This window comes from Anser anser, assembly GCF_964211835.1.
Source record: "Anser anser genome assembly, chromosome: 13".
Taxonomy (NCBI): domain Eukaryota; kingdom Metazoa; phylum Chordata; class Aves; order Anseriformes; family Anatidae; genus Anser; species Anser anser.
In genome coordinates, this window is record NC_139734.1 from 8,388,280 (window position 1) to 8,407,128 (window position 18,849).

The window sequence follows — 18,849 nt, forward strand, 5'->3', positions numbered from 1 at the left end:
CCTCTCTCTCTGCTTTGAGTATCTTCGTTAGGAAGCTGTCGCTAATTACACAGTGATTGGCTGTTTTTACTGGCAGGAGTCCTGGTTCTCTGGGGGCAGAGCTGTCCCAAGGCAAATTTTGGGGAGTGCATGGGAAAGGCTGCTGCTTGCAGGGCTGGGGGAGCGAAGGGGCTCCCCAAGCCCCCCGTCTGCATCCGCTGCCCCCCAAATTGGATGCGGCCACGGTGCTGGATGGGGATTTTTCTTCTTCCTGAGGCTGAACCGTGGTCCAATTCCCAGCTCGTTTTCCCGAGGACAACAAAAAGCGCAAAGACAACTGCTGCCCAGATTTTATATCCTGCTGTCACGGAGCCAATTAAGGAAAGGGTTGCCATATTTTTTATTTATTTATTTATTTTTTACGTTAGGGTGGAACAGCGTAGCGTATTTTTTAAGGCTTGTTCTTGGAAGCAGCTGAGCAATTCTGGCTGAAGTTTTCCTGGGAGGAGGAGAAAAAAAAATGCTTGGTGTAGAAAATATCAGCCTGAGGAGTCTGTGCTTCCCCAGACTGTGAGCACTGGAAAGCTGGTCCGGAGAGGAAGGGTGGTTTGGTTTTGGTACCCATAGCCCAAGGACAGCACAGCGTGGACCTGCAAGAGCTTTCTTACACCGAGGATCAAGGGAAAGGCATGGGCAGAAGGAGCCAAGGCGACTCAGGGCTGTCCAAACACGGTCAGAGGGATGAGGGTGGATTTGGGCTGCATGAATGTGTCTGCAGGAGGCGTACGGGGGGATTCCCACCCCGGGTGGGGCGATGTGAGCGCTGCCTCCTCTGGCCACTTCTCTCCAGCACATCCTTGTCTGTGTTGCTAGCGGAGCACCTGTGAGCTTCAGACGGGACTTGGGCTTGACCCCGAGGCTGTAAATATGATACCTTGTGAGAGGCGATGCGGGGCACCTTTGCGTCGGGCCCTCCTGAATGCCATTTGCTGATACCCCACGTGTCCGCGGGGCTCGTGCCGCTCTGCGCCAGGGCACGGGTTTGAGGGGCTGCCGCAAGCCGGGCTGGGCACATGGGGATGTGTGACACAGTGACATGAGCTAGGAGGACGCTGCCAACCCAGCCGTGTCACACCACGGGAGAAACGCGTGGTGTCCGCCTTGTCCTCGGGGGCCGGCTGACCCTCGGGCACGCATGACGTGGGGCTGTTTGTAAACTGTGTTAACTTCTATGGGTCTTTAAAATTTATTTAGGGAGTTAATTACTGTAAACAAAGCAGCTTTAAATCTAATCAGCTATTCCTTGTGCCACGTTGGTCCCGGACATCAAAGTGAACATCAAAGTGAGAGGCATGAAAGGCTCCGAAGGCAGCGCCGCCCGACTCGCCCAGGTGCATCTCCCCGAGAGCTCCCCGGTCTGTGTCGCACAGCCCGGTTTGTGGGGCTCCTTCCAGATATCACAGATCTAAAGGATGTTGTCCTGTTGAGGAAAACAAGATTAACATAAGAATAGCCACCAGGAACAAAGCAAAGAGCTGTTTAAACTTTTTTTTTAACGTATTTTTGGTAGCTCATTAGTGAGGATGCTGTGCTTAGCCTGGAGTGTCCCAGCAAAGCAAGGGACAAACTCTGACTCCAAGGTGGATTGTAACGTCCTGATGTTGGTGAGCACGCATTTGGGCAGGCCTTGCTAAGGTTGTGAGCTCTCGGAGCAGCCTGGGACAGGCAGAGTTGCTGGGGAGCAATGCACCAACAGCTGGTGCAGCAAGGTGGGAGATGCCATGTACGTTGATGAGCTGTGGTGGGACTGCAGCTTGAATTTGGGATCTTTGAGCTCTTAGAGGTGGGACAGAGGTGTGCAGAGGGAAGGAGAGCTCTGAAGAAGCCAGGGTGGCTGGATCAAGGCAGGCTGAGAGCATGCATTTTCTCCTGTGTGGTTTCTTGCTGGCTTCTTGTTTTAATTGAAAATCAAAAGCCTGTGGCTGGAGAGACATCCTGACATCCCACGGGCAATCTCCCTCAGAGGTGTCCCACTCACCAGAGGCACCCTCGATACAAATTTTGGCCAGAAATCCCCCAGCCGGCCTGCCCCTTCCATGCATCCTTGGCTGCAGTTTGCATTTTCCGCTGCAGAGCATCCCCCAGCAGCCGCAGCGCCTGCTCCCCCTGCCACTTCCCACCTAATTAAACGCTGCCTCTCATTTGCAGAAGACGTTTCCGGGCTGGTGTCAACCCGGAGCACTCGCATGCTAATTTTGAGCAGCGAGCGGGCTCCTCGAGCGCGTTCCTGCACCGCGGGGAGGCAGCGGGGCCGGCTAATTGATTGCAGTTTCACCAGAGGCACGGGCCGCTCGCCTCTAACGCGGAGCAGACCCGGAGGAAGCCCACCGCCGTGCCCCTCCTTGCTAATTAGTCTTTGCTACTGCATGCGGCTGCGGCGGAGCTGGGGGGAAAGAGTGCGGTTTTTCTTGTTAGTTGTCAGGCTGTCGTTCCCTTCCACGTGCAAGCTTGCATTTCGGGGATGGCTGTGCGGTGCGCTGCTGCCGGCTCGCTCCCTCCTGGGTGGAGAGGCAGCTGTGGAAGGGACTTGGTGCTTTGTGAATCCGGAGCTGCTCGTTGTCCTGTGTATTGGCAGTGGCTTTAGGTGCTTGAAAGGAGCCCATTTCAAGCCTTGAGCTTGTTTTCCCCAGCTGGAGCTGATTTGGGCATCCCTGGTTTGCACTAGAGGACAGCTGAGGTCTGGGAGCGTACAGCCTGTAATTTGGCTGGTCTTCCTTCCTCTCTCCTAAAAGCAGGCGGCCAGGGGAAATCTGGGAGTAGGACAGTGTGCTAGACCTCCTGACCCGCTTTGCTCAGAGTTTCCTGGACATTTTTCACCTCTTCCCCTTCCCCAAAAAGAGCAGGGACAGTGCAGACACCAGAGGGGTTGTTCAGAGGTTTGGTTTTGCCCTCACAGAGCCCTTAGATGTTGGAAACCAGCACGGCCTCCAGTTCCTCTCTTTGGCAGCACTCGCTAGAAGCAGCATGAAATTGTGTGGTTTCTCCCATGTTTTCTCTCAGCCTTGCTGTCCCCGTCGTCTTCCCAGGCTGGGGTGGAAGGTGGCAGAGAGGAGCTTGCTGCTGCCCCTCCATCCCCTCCCATCACAGATTTTGTCCTGCAGAGTTCCCAGATGCAGTTGGGGTCTGGACATGGTGGTGGGACACATGAGCCCGGTCAGGCTGTAGGAGCCGCATCAGGGTGCAAAGAGCCAAGGGGTGCAAGGAGTTGGGGGTTTCCGACCTCCCCGTGTGCCTGTTGCCGGAGGGGAGGAGCTGCCCAGCTTTGCTGCCCCAGCTCACGTAGCTGCTGTCTCACACCACGCCTCTTTGCTCTCCTCCCTGCCAGGTCACAGACCAGCTTCCTGAGATTTTGACGCTGGATCGGGATCGTTTTAACTAAAGATGGAAACACTGGAGTCCGAATTGACCTGCCCAATCTGCCTGGAGTTATTCGAAGACCCTCTCCTGCTGCCCTGCGCCCACAGCCTCTGCTTCAGCTGCGCCCACCGCATCCTGGTGTCCAGCTGCTCCTCCAGCGAGTCCATCGAGCCCATCACCGCCTTCCAGTGCCCCACCTGCCGCTATGTCATCTCCCTCAACCACCGGGGCCTGGAGGGCCTCAAGAGGAATGTGACGCTGCAGAACATCATCGACCGCTTCCAGAAGGCGTCGCTGAGCGGCCCCAACTCCCCCAGCGAGAGCCGCCGCGAGAGGACGTACCGCAACAGCCCTACCATGTCCGTGGCCGGCGAGAGGATCGCCTGCCAGTTCTGCGAGCAGGACCCGCCGCGGGACGCCGTCAAGACGTGCATCACCTGCGAGGTGTCCTACTGCGACCGCTGCCTGCGGGCCACCCACCCCAACAAGAAGCCCTTCACCAGCCACCGCCTGGTGGAGCCCGTGCCCGACGCGCACTTCCGAGGACTCACCTGCCTGGAGCACGAGAACGAGAAGGTGAACATGTACTGTGTGGCTGACGACCAGCTCATCTGTGCCTTATGTAAACTGGTGGGCCGCCACCGGGACCACCAAGTGGCATCCCTCAGCGATCGCTTTGAGAAGCTCAAGGTAAGCGCCGAGGGCATCCCTGGGCCGGGGCGCACCGCTGGGAGCCAGAGAGCTTCGTGTGGGGGGACCGGTGCTGGCTGCGGGGCACTCTGGCGGCATGTCTTTTAAGCCAAGCAGGGCTGTGGGCTGGAGGATGGGGTCCATGCACTCATCCAGGCCCTTGGGCATTTCCTTGGGCTCCTTCCAGTGTGCTCGAGGCCTGAGGACCGCAGCACGTGGGGAGCCTCCTGCTGTTCATGAACCTCCCCTGCCTGCAAACTGGTGCTGCAGGAAGCGCTGCGGGCACCGCCTCCGTGTCCTCCTTGGTACGGCTTCCCCAGTCCTCCGCACTGCGAGAGAGAAGGCTCTGGGATGCAGGGATGGAGCTTCCCTCTCCTGCCCATGCGCCCTAACCTCCTCCTCTGTCCTGTGGGACCTCTGGCTTTTGGCCAGTGCCACCTCCAGCAAGGTGTCCCAGCCGTGCCACCGTGGTTCTCCATGGTGGGAGCCTCTGCTCCGCCGCAGTCGGCATTCTCCATCCTCGTATCCCTCGAGCTGCAGAAATGAGCAATTGTTTTCCAGCCCCCTTACCCCGAGCCTGTGCCATGTATCGATCCAAAGTGAATTCTTGCTCTGCTGCTCCTCAGGTTGGAGAGAGCAAACTTCCAGGGAGCCCTCTGGGGTGCTTTGAAGCTTAATTTTTATGCAGTGGCTGTGCTAGTGCCGAATAACATGTGAACCCGTGTGGATGATGTTTGACCTATATAAAGTTAGAAATCCCTCTCTGTCCCCTGTGCATTCCGCATGAGTCTGCAAAATGGTTTTAATTCTTTTTTTTTTTTAATAATAAAAAAAATAGAGCTGGTCCAGTTAAAGGTCACGCTGGCAAGGCTGTAACTGTGACTGCAGTCACGTTCCCATTGCAGCCCTTCTTATGTCTTTCCACCTTCTTCTTTGGTCCTTTCTCCCTGAATTTTCTGGGCTTGTTCTGACCCAAAAGTGCTTTTCTTGGCTCTTTGTCTTGATAATGCTTTTAGACAAAATCGATTTCTCTGCTCTTGTGTTTTCTGAGGGCAGAAGAAATAGTTCTATCACCAGCAAAAATTGAGAAGACTTCTTGTGTGCAGGCTGGATTGTTTTAAAAAGAAAAGAAAAAAGATTTCTCTCCAGCCATCAGTCTTTCTAGATGTTGAGTTTACCCTGAGCTGTTTCCCGGTTGGGTTTCCACCTGCCCTTTCCTCGCAGCTCCCAAACCCAACGCGACTCGCCCAGCAATGCAGCGTGGTGCTTGCCGGCATGCCCGTCCTGTCTTCGTGCTGTGCCTCACCGGAGCTTCCCCTGCTCGGGACGCAGCGCCAGCAGAGCGCTCCTCGGGTCAGAACATTCTTTTTCCATGAGGAAACGTCTCAATTAGCAAGTTGGAAACCCTAGAAAGAAAGGACCATGTATGTTTGTATGCAGTAAGACTTGGGGACAGAAATTAAACCCGTTTAATATTTCCCCCCATGTCAGCTAGCCAGGCAAGCTCATCTGAAGACAAAACCCCCGACAACGAATTGCTTCTTCAACCAGCCAAGCTTTTGCAGGTTGCCAAAAAGCCAAGCTTTTGCAGGTTGCCAAGACATCTTTTTTTTTCTTTTTTTTTTTTTCCTGTTTCAATAACAGCCTTAAGTGGTTTTGGACAAGGAGGGAAGCTCTCCTCTGCTCTCTCTGCTATGAACACTCCTCCTGTGCTGCTCGTCCTGCACAGCTCGCCCTTCGGGCACTGCCAAGAGTGCGGCCGCGATGCTGGTAGGAGCAGCAGCTGCCTCGTTCCCTGACGTGGAGGAGCTGTTTTTTGGGGGAAGATGCCTTGTTGTCCTTCTTCTCCCCTGCAGTCAGCCTCCCTCTTCCTCTTGCGTGCCCTTTAGTGGGTGGGGATTGCCCTAGGTGAGGACTGGAGGCCTACTGGGGATGGATGTGGGGTGTGAGCATCCCCCTGCTCCGGATGAGCACCCGGGGCAGGATGACTCCAGGATAACACTTCCCCAGCAGAAAGTTTCCCTCATGAATGCAGTGCTGCAAATAGCTGGTCCGTTTCTTGAAATGTGAGGCATAAAGCAAATAAATGAAATTTTGAAATGCAAAGCTGCATCTCTGCCTGCTGAGCCGAACTAAGAGGGATGAATGTTTTGCTGCTTGTGAGAATGCAAAATTAGCTGCACAGCCTTCGTCTACACAGGAAGAGATGCCTTGTCCAAGCTGCATCCTTAGCTGTGGTCTTAAATCTCTTAATGTAATAAGCTGCAAAGCACAGAAAATCAAACCACATTGACCAGTGCTTCCACATGTCTTTAAATGCACTGGCACACTGGGGATGGTTCATTTTGTAACTAAATGACGCGCGGTAGAAACTTCTTTTTGCCTCTTTTTGCGTCTGTTGCTATTTAATTTCTGCAGGGATCTGGTTTGCAAGGCACAACTACTACGTGGTTATCAGTCTGTAGTGCCTGGTTTGGCAGAGTTGTGCTTTTTTTCTGATGCCTTCTCTCCTGATGCTCTACCTCCAGTGCAGGAGCAGCACGGGATCAATAGCGAGCGTGCCAGCAAGCTTTAAAATCAGAGTCAATATTTGCAGCTGCATTTTGTCCTCATCTTCGTACATCCTCAGTCTATACTTTTCACCGTGGTTGAGTCCGTTGCTGGTTCTTCCTGGAAATACTGGGAATCCTTGCTGGCTGCTCTCTGCTCTCCTAACCCTGTCGCTTTGCCCCCTCCTTGCTCTCGTGAGCTGTCCGTCAGTGAGCACTGAAGCCAGGCTGCTCTCGAGCATCCATGGAGCTCTTGGGCATTGAACAGCAAGCGATTGCTCTTGTTTTCTGGCTTCGATCACATTGCTCGAGCTAGTTGGAAACACCTTTCAGATTAAAAAAAAAAAAAAAAAAGGAAAAATGGAGCAAATTATTCTGTCAAAAGGACTGCTTTCCACAAAAAAGCTTTGGTTGGGGATTTTTTTTTCCTTGTTTAGAAGAGCTAAGTGCCTGAAAACTGTACTTTTTGTTGTTGTTGTTAAATCCTGAAGTGTTTCAGTTCTGAGTGCTACCTGGGAGAGCAGGGACCTGTGCTGCTGTTGGGGTTGTTGGTTGGTGCTGGGGCAGATGCTGAGCACTGGTGCCCAGGCTGCTCCCTGCCCCAAGCCTGCAACTGCTGCGTTGCTTGCAACGTTGCCAGGTCAGGTTTTTTGTTCCATGCATCTTTAACTCCACTTGTTTATACCACTCTGCCTGCACAAGGCATGTTGCTTTTAGGTATAGTTCTTGCTCCGCAGGTTCTTGAAGGCTTTCCCTGTCCTTTCTCCTCTTGCAGCTCCCCTTACGGAGCTGCCTCTGCTGCCCGGGCCCAGGAGGCAGCGCATGCCTGTGGTGCTCCAGGTGCACCAGCTTGGCTACAAGTAGTCAAAATGCGGGGACTCGATGCTTGTTTTCCCCTCTCTGCGCATTCAGGAAGGGGTGGGATGCTGACTGTAAAGGTGTCCATCACTTTGTCTCACTGGCTGAAAAATCAGCATTAAAAATCAAATTAAAAATGGGCATAGATTAAGCGCAAAGCAACCGGCTTGACCTAGATAAAGCAAACGCCTAGGACAGCAGCACGTTATCAGTTGAGTAAAAAAAATCTCCGCCAATTATAAATCGAGATGCCTCGAAGCCCGTAATTACAGTCATCCCCGCATTGTGCTGCCCTGTCCCGTGCGCTGGCTGCCACCCAGCCGGGGCCGGGCGTGGGGTCACCGCGGCACAGCGAGAGAGGTCGCAGCGAAAAAGGATTTGGTTTGTGAGCTCCGGACAGCTCTGCAGCGGAAAGAGTTTCAGAAAAAGGATTTTGCCATAAATTATTCGCTGCTTTGCTTCTGCATCTGATCTGTTCCCTTTGCGGGAACCAGCTAAGGGCCGTTGCTGAGGTTTCCATTGACCGACACACTGGGAACAGCAAAAAAAAAATATTTAAATATATATATATAGTAACACTTTCATATCTGCTCTCTGCTAAAGGAGGAGAATAATCGCATCTCCTGTTATGCTTCATACAGGTGCGCTGCCTCCAGTGGGTTAGTGTCAGTGTGATGAAGTTTACAAAATAATAAACAAACCCCCGTGCTAGACAAATTGTATGCAGAAAGCTGATAGTTATTCCAAGGCTCTTCAGAGAGCGGTGGGGTAGAAAGAATGAGGGGAAGAAACCTTCCTTGGTGCTGCAATGTAGGACTTCTTCGCCTCGGGACCAGGGAACGTGTTCTCACTTGCGCTGTGTGAGTCACCAAGATCGCTGCTTAATTTATAATTTACTGTACTGCCACGGGGCTAAACTGAATTTTATACATTTATATACCTATGGTTGGCTTTTATTTTTCTCGTTTTCCCACATGCGGAAAGGAGCTGGCTGAGAGCGAGGGTTAACATTGTGATTGCTGCGACTCCTACACAGAAGGTGGGGGGCTGCTACCAGCAAACAAAGGGAAACCCAAACCTCCGGCTGTGTGGCAGCGATGAGCTCCTTCCCCTGAAGCAGATCTTTTTTGGGTCTGCGTCTGCCCAACACCTGCTTAGAGAAGGAGATGCAAAGCCTTGCTTCCGAGCTGGCCTGGCGTGGGGTGATGCGGGTGGATGAGGCTCCCGAGCAAACCATCATCATCTTCCCGATCCATCCATCCCAGGCTGCCAGCACAGTTTTGGTTGGATTTGCCAAAAACACACACTTGATGCGTGCTGCAGGCACACGCTTACCTGTGGAGCATGGATCATATGGAAATACAAAATTTTCCTGGCTTCTTTACACTGCAGTGGGAAAGGGATCAATACACACGCTCTGGTGTCTGATGTAGCTCCCAGTTTAAATTTTCCGTCAGTGCAGAGAATGCAAGTGTTGGTCGCTGTTTCGTTACTGATCCTTTGTTGGGCGCCAGGACCTTGAATCAGCCCTGAGCACTGGGCTCCTTGGTTTTCTTTCCCAGCCATCAGCTTTTTGGGCAGAGTTTGGATTTTTTAGTTAATTTATGTTTAAGTAAGCAATTACAGGTCCTGAGATAGCAGGCCTGGAAAACTGCGTTGGCTAGATCAATCTCCTGCTTTTTCCAGGACCGTGTTCACTTCCAACCAAAGCAGGTTGCTGCGGTCTCCCCAGCCGCCAGGACCTAGAGCAGCTCTGTGGCTGGGAGCAGCTAGAGGATTCACCTCCTGCCTTGGCGTCCTGCAGGACGGCAGGCCCGAGCTGTGGAAGAAGCAAGACGGTAATCAGATGGAGTTATTTTTAAATAACGAGTGTTGCCTTCTTCTCTTAAAGTCCCCAGGAAAAAAAAAAAAAGCATTGCTTTCAGAAAGTGGTTGGATGCTAACTTGTTTACCTGCCGCGCCAGCCTTGGGCAGTGAGGAGCCCCGCATCGTCTCATCCTGCCTCATCTCAGCTTCTCCCCAGCCTGAGGCCTCGGAGAGCCTCCAGTGCTGCAGCAGCAATGCCTCAGATGTGCCTCTGAAAGCACAAGGAATAGGCAAAAGGGGCTGCTTCAGCAAAGGGCCCTTTTGCCACCTGCAACGCAACGGTACTGAGCCTGCGTGGATCGTGTTTGCACTCGGATGCGAGGGTGAGGGCAGGGGTAGCTCGGAGCAAACCTCACTTGTGGGGACACCACGAACCTCCCGGTGCTGTCCCCTGTTCTCCACGTAAGTAGTGCTTGCCACGGTGCTTTGCCTTAATTTTAATTAGCGCTGCCCTCTGGGCTGCTGGCAAGGCACCGGCATAGGCAGTCATCAGAGGAGGCTTGGAGAGCATTGTTTCCAGTTCAAGCAGAGCACGTGTTGCGGTGCTAAGCAGAGGCGAAAACCCTTCCAAGTTACTGAAGGAGGACAGGGAGGTTTTTTGGCAGAAGCCATTGCACTGGTAAATTAGAAACGAGAAATTTATGAGCGCGTTAAATTGTACGACTGTGGCCGCTCCGGTTCGTTAGGTATTAAATTCCTGCTTAACTTCCTGCCTCGTGGTGATCGACTCCTAGATGGCAATTAGTTAGGTGGGAATAATTTGTGGGAAAGCACCGCTCGTGCCCCATGCATGGGCTGAGGGGCACGGGACACGCAGGATTTCCTGCCCGGAGGGAAAAGGTTTGTGCTGGTACGAAGGAGCGGGGAGCACGCTTCACCTTCAGCTGAACAATATTTTCACTTGGCAGAACTTGGGTTTTATGGCTCTGTGGGAATGTCTTCTTGCTCAAAGCCCCAAAACCCAAATCCCCAAATTTTTGGTGTTTGGAGAGCGTCTGTACATAAAGAACAGAAATAAGTCTCTGGGTCTCACCTTCCTTGAGAAGGGGACCTTTCCCTGGGCTGCAGGAGGAGAGACATGAAAAGGATCAGCAAAACGTCAGGTGAGCGGTGTCGTGGTGGCCCAGGGCCAGCGGGTGCATAGGTGGCTTCTGGGGGTGTCACCCCGTGGGCTGTCCCTCCCTGTGGGCTTCGCTCCTGGTGCTGTTTTGCGCAGCTCCATCATGTTGCTCTGGGCCTGGAATAATGTGGTCAAACTGAAAAAAAAGAAAAAAAGAAAAAAAAGGAAAAAAAATGGGTCTTAGGCACGTGCAAAGTCCAGCCTTGGCTTTTGCAGCTGGCTTCTCCTGCAGCTGGGGCGGTGGCGTGGTGCCCATCAAACAGGCTTATGCGAGAGATGACAGGTTTAGCAGTTGAATTTTCTATTTCTGGACGGGGGAATAATCTCTAATACATAATACTTTTTTCCCAGCTGAAACAAGTCTGTGCCAGTCCTTGAGCTACGGCCCTGTAGTTTTTCAAGACAATTGACGTTCCCATCAACCCTAATCTTTGTTGCATGCGTTCCTTGTCATGTGATTTAACAGATATATTTTCTCCTCTGTCAACAGGTTTGTTAACAATACAGATGCTTTCATGCTATAGTTTTCTGTAATGTCTCTTTGGAGGCTTCACATTTGTGTTTTGCAGTTTCTAAATTTCTGTTTAGCCCTGCTTCTTCTCTCCCCACCCTGCCGCTGGCTCTCTGAAATAGGAACTATTTCAGGGAAGACTCGGGGGCTTGCAGGCGTTTTCCTCCCTGGAACAGGCACTTTTGTTTCCTGAAACAATTGCAAGCTGTTATCTTTTCAAGGCTTCTGTCTGATGATGGCTGTAAGGGCGTGGAGCTGAACTTCCGCTGCTTCAGTTCTACATGAATAGGTTTTCTTTGAAACATGAAAATTTTAGTGTAATCCCACCTCCCATAGAAGGTGTTTACCGGTGTGGGGTTGCCTCGGGTTTCTGTGAGCTGGTTTTGCTCCTGGCAGCTCTGAGCCTTGCCCAAAGGCGGGACAGTGTCTGAGGCCATTTATTCTCAGCTGTTTTGCAGTGCTCCTGCTGCCAGCAAGCTCGCGCTGCCCCTACCCTTTTTTCCTCTTTTTTTCAGAGATTTTACTCCAGCTTCTCCACTCTTTGCTTCGTGCTTTAATCTCACATACTGGAGCTCACACTGGCAATGCCCTGTGGTCTGTCACATTCCCATGCCTTCCCCAAGCCCTGGCCGGCATTTTTGGCAGCCTCACGCTGCGGTTCGCGTCTCTCAGGGTCCCTGCATCCTCCCTGGTGCACCCTCAGCTCCACGGCCTCAAATCTGTCACGGGGGGTGATCCCTCTTTCTGATAGTCCTGCCCCGAGCGGATGTCGCTTAATATTCAGGATGTGTGGCGTTACGGGGTTATAATGAATATTCAGAGCATGAATTAGCGTGGCTCGGTTAATTACGCGCAGCGTGCGATAGGGAAGGCGCAGGCTCTCGTTAGGGCTGCGCTCAGCTATTTGCAGCGCGTACGCTTGCTTGGAAAACGCGTCCCGGGAATGCTCGGTGTCTTTAAGTAATTTGGAGAATTGGTTGTGTGCGCTTGGGCGAGCGGCGTATGAATTTCTTAGTAGGCTTGAAGTCATGCTCTGAGATGCTGAATATGCTATTATTATCCCATTAAACCCTTAAATAGGCTTACAGGTGTTATTAAGTAATTTTACCATGATGGCTGACATGCTTTAAAAAAATATATCTAATTTGAATATCCAATCAGCATGTGTTTAACGTGCCCTTTTGTAGAAGTGAATGTACAACAGCAGAGTGTGTGCTGAGTATGTGCTGATAGAAATCCTTCTGTGTTGGGGCTGGAAAAGGATCTTGGGACCATGAGACCATGAGGCAGGAGATCTTCAGGGTTCCTGCTCTGTTCTTCCACAACGGGTCCCTGGAGGGCACTGGTTCCTACTTTGCACTTCTTGGCCCACCTTGTTTTGGTCTTCATAAGCAGGTATGTCCACAACGAGGAAAGCAAAATCTCTCGAGCTGGCTTCCAGATGCACAAATCCTTGCACCTCTCTTGTTCTGCTGAGCTCCTCGTGGGCCAGTCCAAACGTCCGTAGTGTTTGGAGAGCCCCGTCCTTACAGAATGTCCTGCCCAGATGGTGCTGTGGTGTAACATAAGCATGCGTCTTCTGTGTCAGGTGCTGACAGCACCGCCACGGGGTGGGTGATGGCACTGGGCTGACACGGTGGTCAGTGCTGGGAGCAAAGTGAGTCTCGGGTGTGACGAGCAGAGAGGTTTCTCATCAGCCCTCTCTCTAAGGTACGGATTAGGTGTCTCTTCTGCTCCTACCTGTTGAATTCCTTTTCTTTGGGGTGGGTTCCAGCCCAAAAAACACTCCTGGAGGGATATCTAGTGCTGCCACCTGTGTCCCACCAGCCTGCAGGACCCGGGGCTCCTGCAGCGAGGTGACACGAGCAGGCGAGGCTGGCACACGCTCCCGTCCCACGGGTGGCCATGGACTCTCTGAGCATTAAATGACTTTTCCACCTGGGAAAGCTGTCGGATGAATTGTCTGCATCCCAAGTGCAGCCCTTTCCAAGCGCAGCTGGAGGAGGGCGAGGTGCACGAGCAGTGCTGGCAGCCCATCTCCCTTGGATGGAGCCTCCAGGAGCCTTTTCAGTGCTTCAGGCTGAAAAGCGCCTGGCCGGGCCTCCCATCCGTCCTCCACGCGCCAGCACCCCTCCCTTCAGGGGCAGAGAACGCAGTGCTCAAAGGAAGCCTGGATTTTCTGACGCAGCTTGCTTGCTTCGGTAGCCAACTGGCTGTGGGACAAGGTTGCGCGACCGTCCCGCATGGTGGTGGTGCGGCGCACGGTGCTCCGTGGCTTCTGAAGCAAATCTGCTCCTCGGGGGCCCAGATTTGGCATTTCAGTTTTTAAAAATGGCCTGATATGCAGCCTGCTGGAGCCCCCTCCACTCATATGGGCATCACTGATTTACAGGATAAGCTCAGGAAATAATGTGCAAAAAGGCGTGTGTCGTGAAGGATGTGCCAAAGCAATAAATCCGGATTCCTTCCGTGCTCCTCTAAGGGGGCTTTTGGGAACCAAACATCTGGTGTCAGAAGAGGTCCAAGAGAAAACGTGCACGGGTTGTCCTTCTATGTGTGCTGTTTGGGCTTTTTTTTTAATATATATACATAAAATGGTGATGGTTTGGAAATAAAGGTCAGGGGGTGAAAGAGATGCTTCCGCTGCAGCTCCGCATCCTGGTGATTGCCTGACATTTGTGGTGGCGTGAGCTGTAAAAATCCAGACTATAATTTAAAAGCCTTGAAAAATGCCCCTTTGTTGGCCTCCCAAGGAATGAATTATGTCCTGCCCGAAGCTCTCGCGGCCCTGTGAAGGAGACATTTTCATGAGCATTGTTTCAGAGTAGCAGGGCAAAGGGTGTCTGCAGCATGGGGTTTAACAACAAGGAAAGCTCTTTCTGTCATGTGTTTGTAAAGGCTTATCTCAAAATAACTTACCCTAAGTACTTCAATACTGCTGAAAGTGGTGTTCTTCCCAGATAACTGGTGTGTGGAACCATTTGTATTAACGTTGGATGGGGGCTTGTGGGTTTATTGGGTGTGCAAGTTTAAAGGTGGACCTTCTCGTCAGCATCTGTGGGCATAAAACAGGGTGAGGGTCCTGCAAAGCCATAAGCCCTGTAGTGGTGTACCGGGAGTGCTAGCGTTTTATGAGGCTAATAACCCAGTTAAAGCCCTCAGTTTTCTTTTAAGCCACACCTTGCTTCTGAAAAAAATCTCTTTTACCAGAAACTTCATATACTTGGTTCCTCCATGGGAAGCTAAGTGGGTTGGAAAACAGAGAGATGCTCAGGTGTCACGGGGAAAGAGGCTTGGATGGAGAGGTGCCTGTGTTGGGAATTCTGTTTGCAGCCTGAGCTACCGACTTCGTTCTGAGGCGAGGACAAACGCTGCAGGTTATTTACACGTCCATGGGGTGCGGGGGCATAGCTGGGAGGTGGTAGAGGCGTCGTGGTTTTCGCCATTCTCCTGGGTGTCCTCGGGCACAGAGGCGATGTGGCCATGGTGGGTGGCAGCTGCTGGGCCGTGGGCACGCTCTGGTGGCAAAGAAGCTCCTCAAGCCCCGTTGGCTTTGCTGCTTGAACTCGCACCTCAGGCAGTGCCCTCCTCCCGTGCTTTGCTGGTGCTGCCGGCGCATCCGTCGGTGAGACCACGACCTGCTGCAAAGATTGCAGAAAGCGATCTGCACGCTGGGACACCTGGCTCTGGAGCTTGTTAGATCATCCCAGCACCATCCGTCCCTTTGCACGTGAAGCTCGCAGGTCTCAGCTGAAGCTCTATCGTGAAAAAAAAAATAAATCATAAAAGCCACTTGACCCATTTGCTGAGCATCTGCCCTGTGTTGGCTGGAGGAGGCAGCGCAGGGTTTCTGTGCGTGCGGGGCTGTTCTTCTGGCCAGTGCCTCTCCACCGCTTGCAGCCTACCTGAAAAGCAGCTGTGCAAGATGTGAGCAAGAGCCATTCGAGCAGCTTAAATCGGTTCTCACGAAGCAGCGGCTGGCTCAGCTTTTTCCTCTTGCTGCGCTTTGATCTGACAAGCGTTCGCTGAGGAAATTAGCTGTAAGGTCTTTGCCGCTGTGAAAGACAGGCGGTTTGGAGCATGAAGCGTGAGCTGTGAATCGCTGTGCTGCTCTGTCTCCTGTCACGGCTTCTCTGCTCCCGACACGGGGGTCTGGATTGCCCCCGGAGCGAGCAGAGCCGCTGCTGGCACCAGGATGGGTGCTGGGGTCCTGCCCTAGCAGGGGCTGGGCGCGAGGAGGTGACATCTGGCACCGCAGCCCGGAGGAGGCATCCCTTCCTTCCTGTTGCCTTGACGAGACTCTTGAGTAGGGGGAAGAACTTAACCTTTGCCAAGGTTAACGATGTTAATTTCTTCCGGTTGTAGGTGTGGATGCTGTCCTAGGCCCCCATTCCTGGCAACGTGCAAGCTGGACGCTGCCTTCTCCTGCAGTCCCCCCAAAACAACTTCTTGTGGTTCAGCCTCCCAGTCCTCACTTGCAAATTCTTCTTTGCTCTGCCTCAGTTTCCCAGCTTTAAAGCCGCGCTGCGTTAGATTGGCATTTGAAAGACAGGAAGCGGCTGAGATAAGCTGCTGCTGAAGGGCAACGTGGTCTCCTGAGCTCGGAGCTCAGCTGTGCAGGGAAGAGCTATTGATTTTCCTTTACCTTGCTTTCAAATGGAGTTGTCAGCTTTACGACTAAACATTATGTGCTGTTAATGATTTGCTGTCTCAACTTTTTGTCTTAAAGTCTTGGCTGTTCACCTTTCTGGAGGTGAAGCACAGAAGTGCTGGCACGCAGGAGGCCCGCTGGAGAGCAGGAGGCTTCCCACCTCTTTGGGTCATTTGTTGTCAGCTCCAAAAAAAGAAAAAAAAAAATGGCAAAGACGGTCTTATTTTGTTTGTTGGGTGTGGAGACCTTTGGGGTTGCTCTCCGTCGTGTTGTCACAAGGCAGCAGCTGTACCTGGAGGTCCTCCCCGTGCGCCCAAGTGCACGTGTGGATGCGTGCATGTGTGGATGCTCTGGCAGTCCTCCCTGGGCAGTCCCTCCCGCCCAGCTAAATGCCAGCTGTTCGTGGTGCATCAGAATAAAAGAAGTTTCATATCCATTTCAGTTATCTTTCCATTCCCGCTCAGTTTTGGGGGCTGGAGTTCTTCTCCCAGTGCTGGAGCTCTGGAAGAGTTGTTTAGAACTGTGGTTTTATTTATTTATTTATTTTTAATTAGTTATTTGCTTTAATCTTAAAAGTCATAAGAAGAGAGGGGGTAATTTAGGATTCTGACGACAGAGCGGTCTGTGCATCCTGGCTCTTCCTGTACCATTTTACTCCAGCTCGCCGAGCCCCCGGACCTAACTGGTTTGTTCACGCGTTCCTCCAGATGAAAAGGGAGATGAGACACACGCCCTGGGAATTTGTCAAAATGCATCAGGCTCCCCATGCTGCTGGCCCGTGGTTCCTAATAGACTCAAAGGGGAGTAAATCAGCATCTTGACTTCCAAGGTCATCCCAGATGCCTCCATCTGCAGCGGCAGGGATGGCATCAGCATCGCAGCGAGCACAAGTGCCTTTGGGTGCTTCTTCACCCTCTTCTGGGTTGGAGTGTTGGTGCCACCACGGTGCCCTGGCATTGTGGGGACGTGATATGGGCACCAGCAAGCCGCTGTCCCCACGGTGCTGCTCCAGCATTTCTTGGGCAGGATGCTGCCCCCATCACACCAGGGAAATCACATCCCATTGACCCCAACCCAGCCAGAAGCACCCCCAAGGGATGCCCAGATGTTGCACAGCCACTTGGAATAAAATACTGTTCCGTTTTAGGACTGGGAGGAAGGTGCAGAAGGCAGGTCCAACCCCAAGGACTCCATCTCAGTGGGTGAAGGCTGGCGGGACCCCTCTGTGCCCACAATGCTGCCGAGCCCTCATATTGTGAAGCCCAAGCATCCGACTGTTCACCAGGGCATATCTTTAGCAGTGGCCAGGAGAGCTCAAACCCGTCCGGATGGTCCCTGGCTTAAAAACGAGTCTTTCTGTTTCATCAAATGCCCCTCAGTTCTCAAAGCTGTGATTTTTTTTAATTTGACGTTGTTCCTTGTCAGTCCCAGCAGGAAATATGTCTGGGACCAGTTGGAAAACAGAGGGGGAAAAAAAATTACCAGAAGGTTTTTCAATTCTTTGATCTTTTTTTTTTTTTTTTCCACAGAAAACACAGCAAGAGAATGAATATTCTCCTGCAATCTGTTTGCTGCTCTCTGGGTAGTAGAGGATGACACCAGCTGTGCTGGCAGAAATCTTAAAAAAAGAAAAATCCCAAACTCACATTAGCAATTAAACATATCGCTTATTGAACTCTGGAGCTTAATCATATTTTTTTTTCCCATTTTTATTTTGTTTCCATTTCATTTTGTGTCTGAATTCTGGTCTGAGGACATGCAAGTTGAGGGTTTTGCATCAGGCAGATGCTGAGATATTCCATATTCCAGGCAGGCTTAATTAATGCAGTGCACACGTGCGTTTGTGCCGCTGTGGCCACGGGAGCCTGTAGGGATGGTAAATCGTTACCAGCGATGCCAGGCCTGTATAGGGGTGTTTTAGGCAGAGTTGAGACCTGGGCTGTTCACCACAGCCCTCGTGGGCTGCAGCTCAGCATCTCCTGGAGATGTCACCTGCAAAGAGGTTGAGGACGGGTAAGGAGCAGAGAAATGGGGCCATTGTTTGCTGGAGGCTGCAGGAGCTCAGAGCCTTGCGAGGAGAAACCCTTGCAGAGAGGAGGGAAGGACCAGCAGCCCCGTTTCAAGCTGAGAGCGTTTCTGTGCTTGCACCCCGTGCCCTCGTCCCTGTACCCCGGGGCTGTATGAGGGAAGGAGGAGAGCATCTCTTTGCTTCTCTTGATGCAAAGCTTGTGGTTGGACGTGGCTGCACTTGGTCTCTCCTCTTGTTCCTGGCATGGGATGGCTTCTCCTGAAGCTGCTGGCTGCGGGCTCCATCCCCGCTGCGAACTGCAACGCATCGTGCTGCTGCGGCGCTGGGTGATGCAGAGCGCTTGGTGCCGCGGTGCGTGGTGAGGGAAGTGCCAAGCGGGACGTCTGCAGGGCAGCAAGCTGCCCGCACCAGCCAGGAGGTGTTCCCAGGTTCGATTTTCCTTTGGGTTATTGCTAAGTGTCCAGCTCTGTCTCTCCTTCACCACTGCGATTGCTCTAGAACCAGTCCCAATGTGTTCCTCAGCTCAGGAAGCTGCTGGTCTGAAAGTACTTCAGAGCCTGCCGTACCCTCCTGTCCCACCGCCTCCCACTTTGCATCCTATATTCCCATGTTTTATCCTATATTCCCATGTTTTATCCTATATTCCCATGTTTTATCCTATATTCCCATGTTTTATCCATTCCGGCAGCTTCTTCGGTGAGTCCTGGCACTCCTTCAGCCCGCTGGTAACAGGCAGCCCCCGGTGGGGTGTTGCAGTCAAGCGCATCATTGAAATAAATTGTCTCATAAATTATCAACAAAACCAGCTCCAACACCGCTCGGTGGCATCCCCGGCAAGGAAGCCGTGTGGTTTTAATGCAGCAGTGTGGACAAGGCCGGTTTTGTGTTCGACCAGAGCAGTGGGACAGGAGGGCGTGGAGCCGTGGGGATGGAGTCTGCTGCTTCCACGCACACCAGGGCTTTGCCAGCCTGGGCAGCAGGACAACGTGGTGGGTTTTGTCATGTCAGCCTACCGGGACTTTTGTAGCATAAGGAAATATCCCACCCAAAGCTGTGTGGGAATGGCCTAGGTCTGTATTTTTCTCATTTTGTAGTTCTGTGGTAGAAGGCACGGTGGTGGGCTGGTGCGCGGGTGATGCCAGCGGGAGCGCAGGGGCTCATGGTGCACCTCTGGCCAAG

At 52.4% G+C, this 18,849-nt stretch overlaps 1 protein-coding gene across 4 annotated transcripts in view; it reads left to right on the forward strand.

The window, feature by feature from the left end:
- MID2 (midline 2) overlaps positions 1 to 18,849 on the forward strand; it is a 73,996-nt gene that overhangs the window by 9,922 nt on the left and 45,225 nt on the right. For 3 of the 4 annotated variants that reach the window (XM_083797528.1, XM_083797529.1, XM_083797530.1), the window contains one exon: positions 3,365 to 4,086. In XM_083797528.1, coding sequence (XP_083653654.1) covers positions 3,421 to 4,086 — 666 coding nt within the window. In that variant the 5' untranslated portion in view covers positions 3,365 to 3,420. Of the gene's footprint in view, positions 1 to 433; positions 712 to 3,364; positions 4,087 to 18,849 lie in introns of those variants that run through there. The other variant, XM_083797531.1, reaches the window with a different exon arrangement.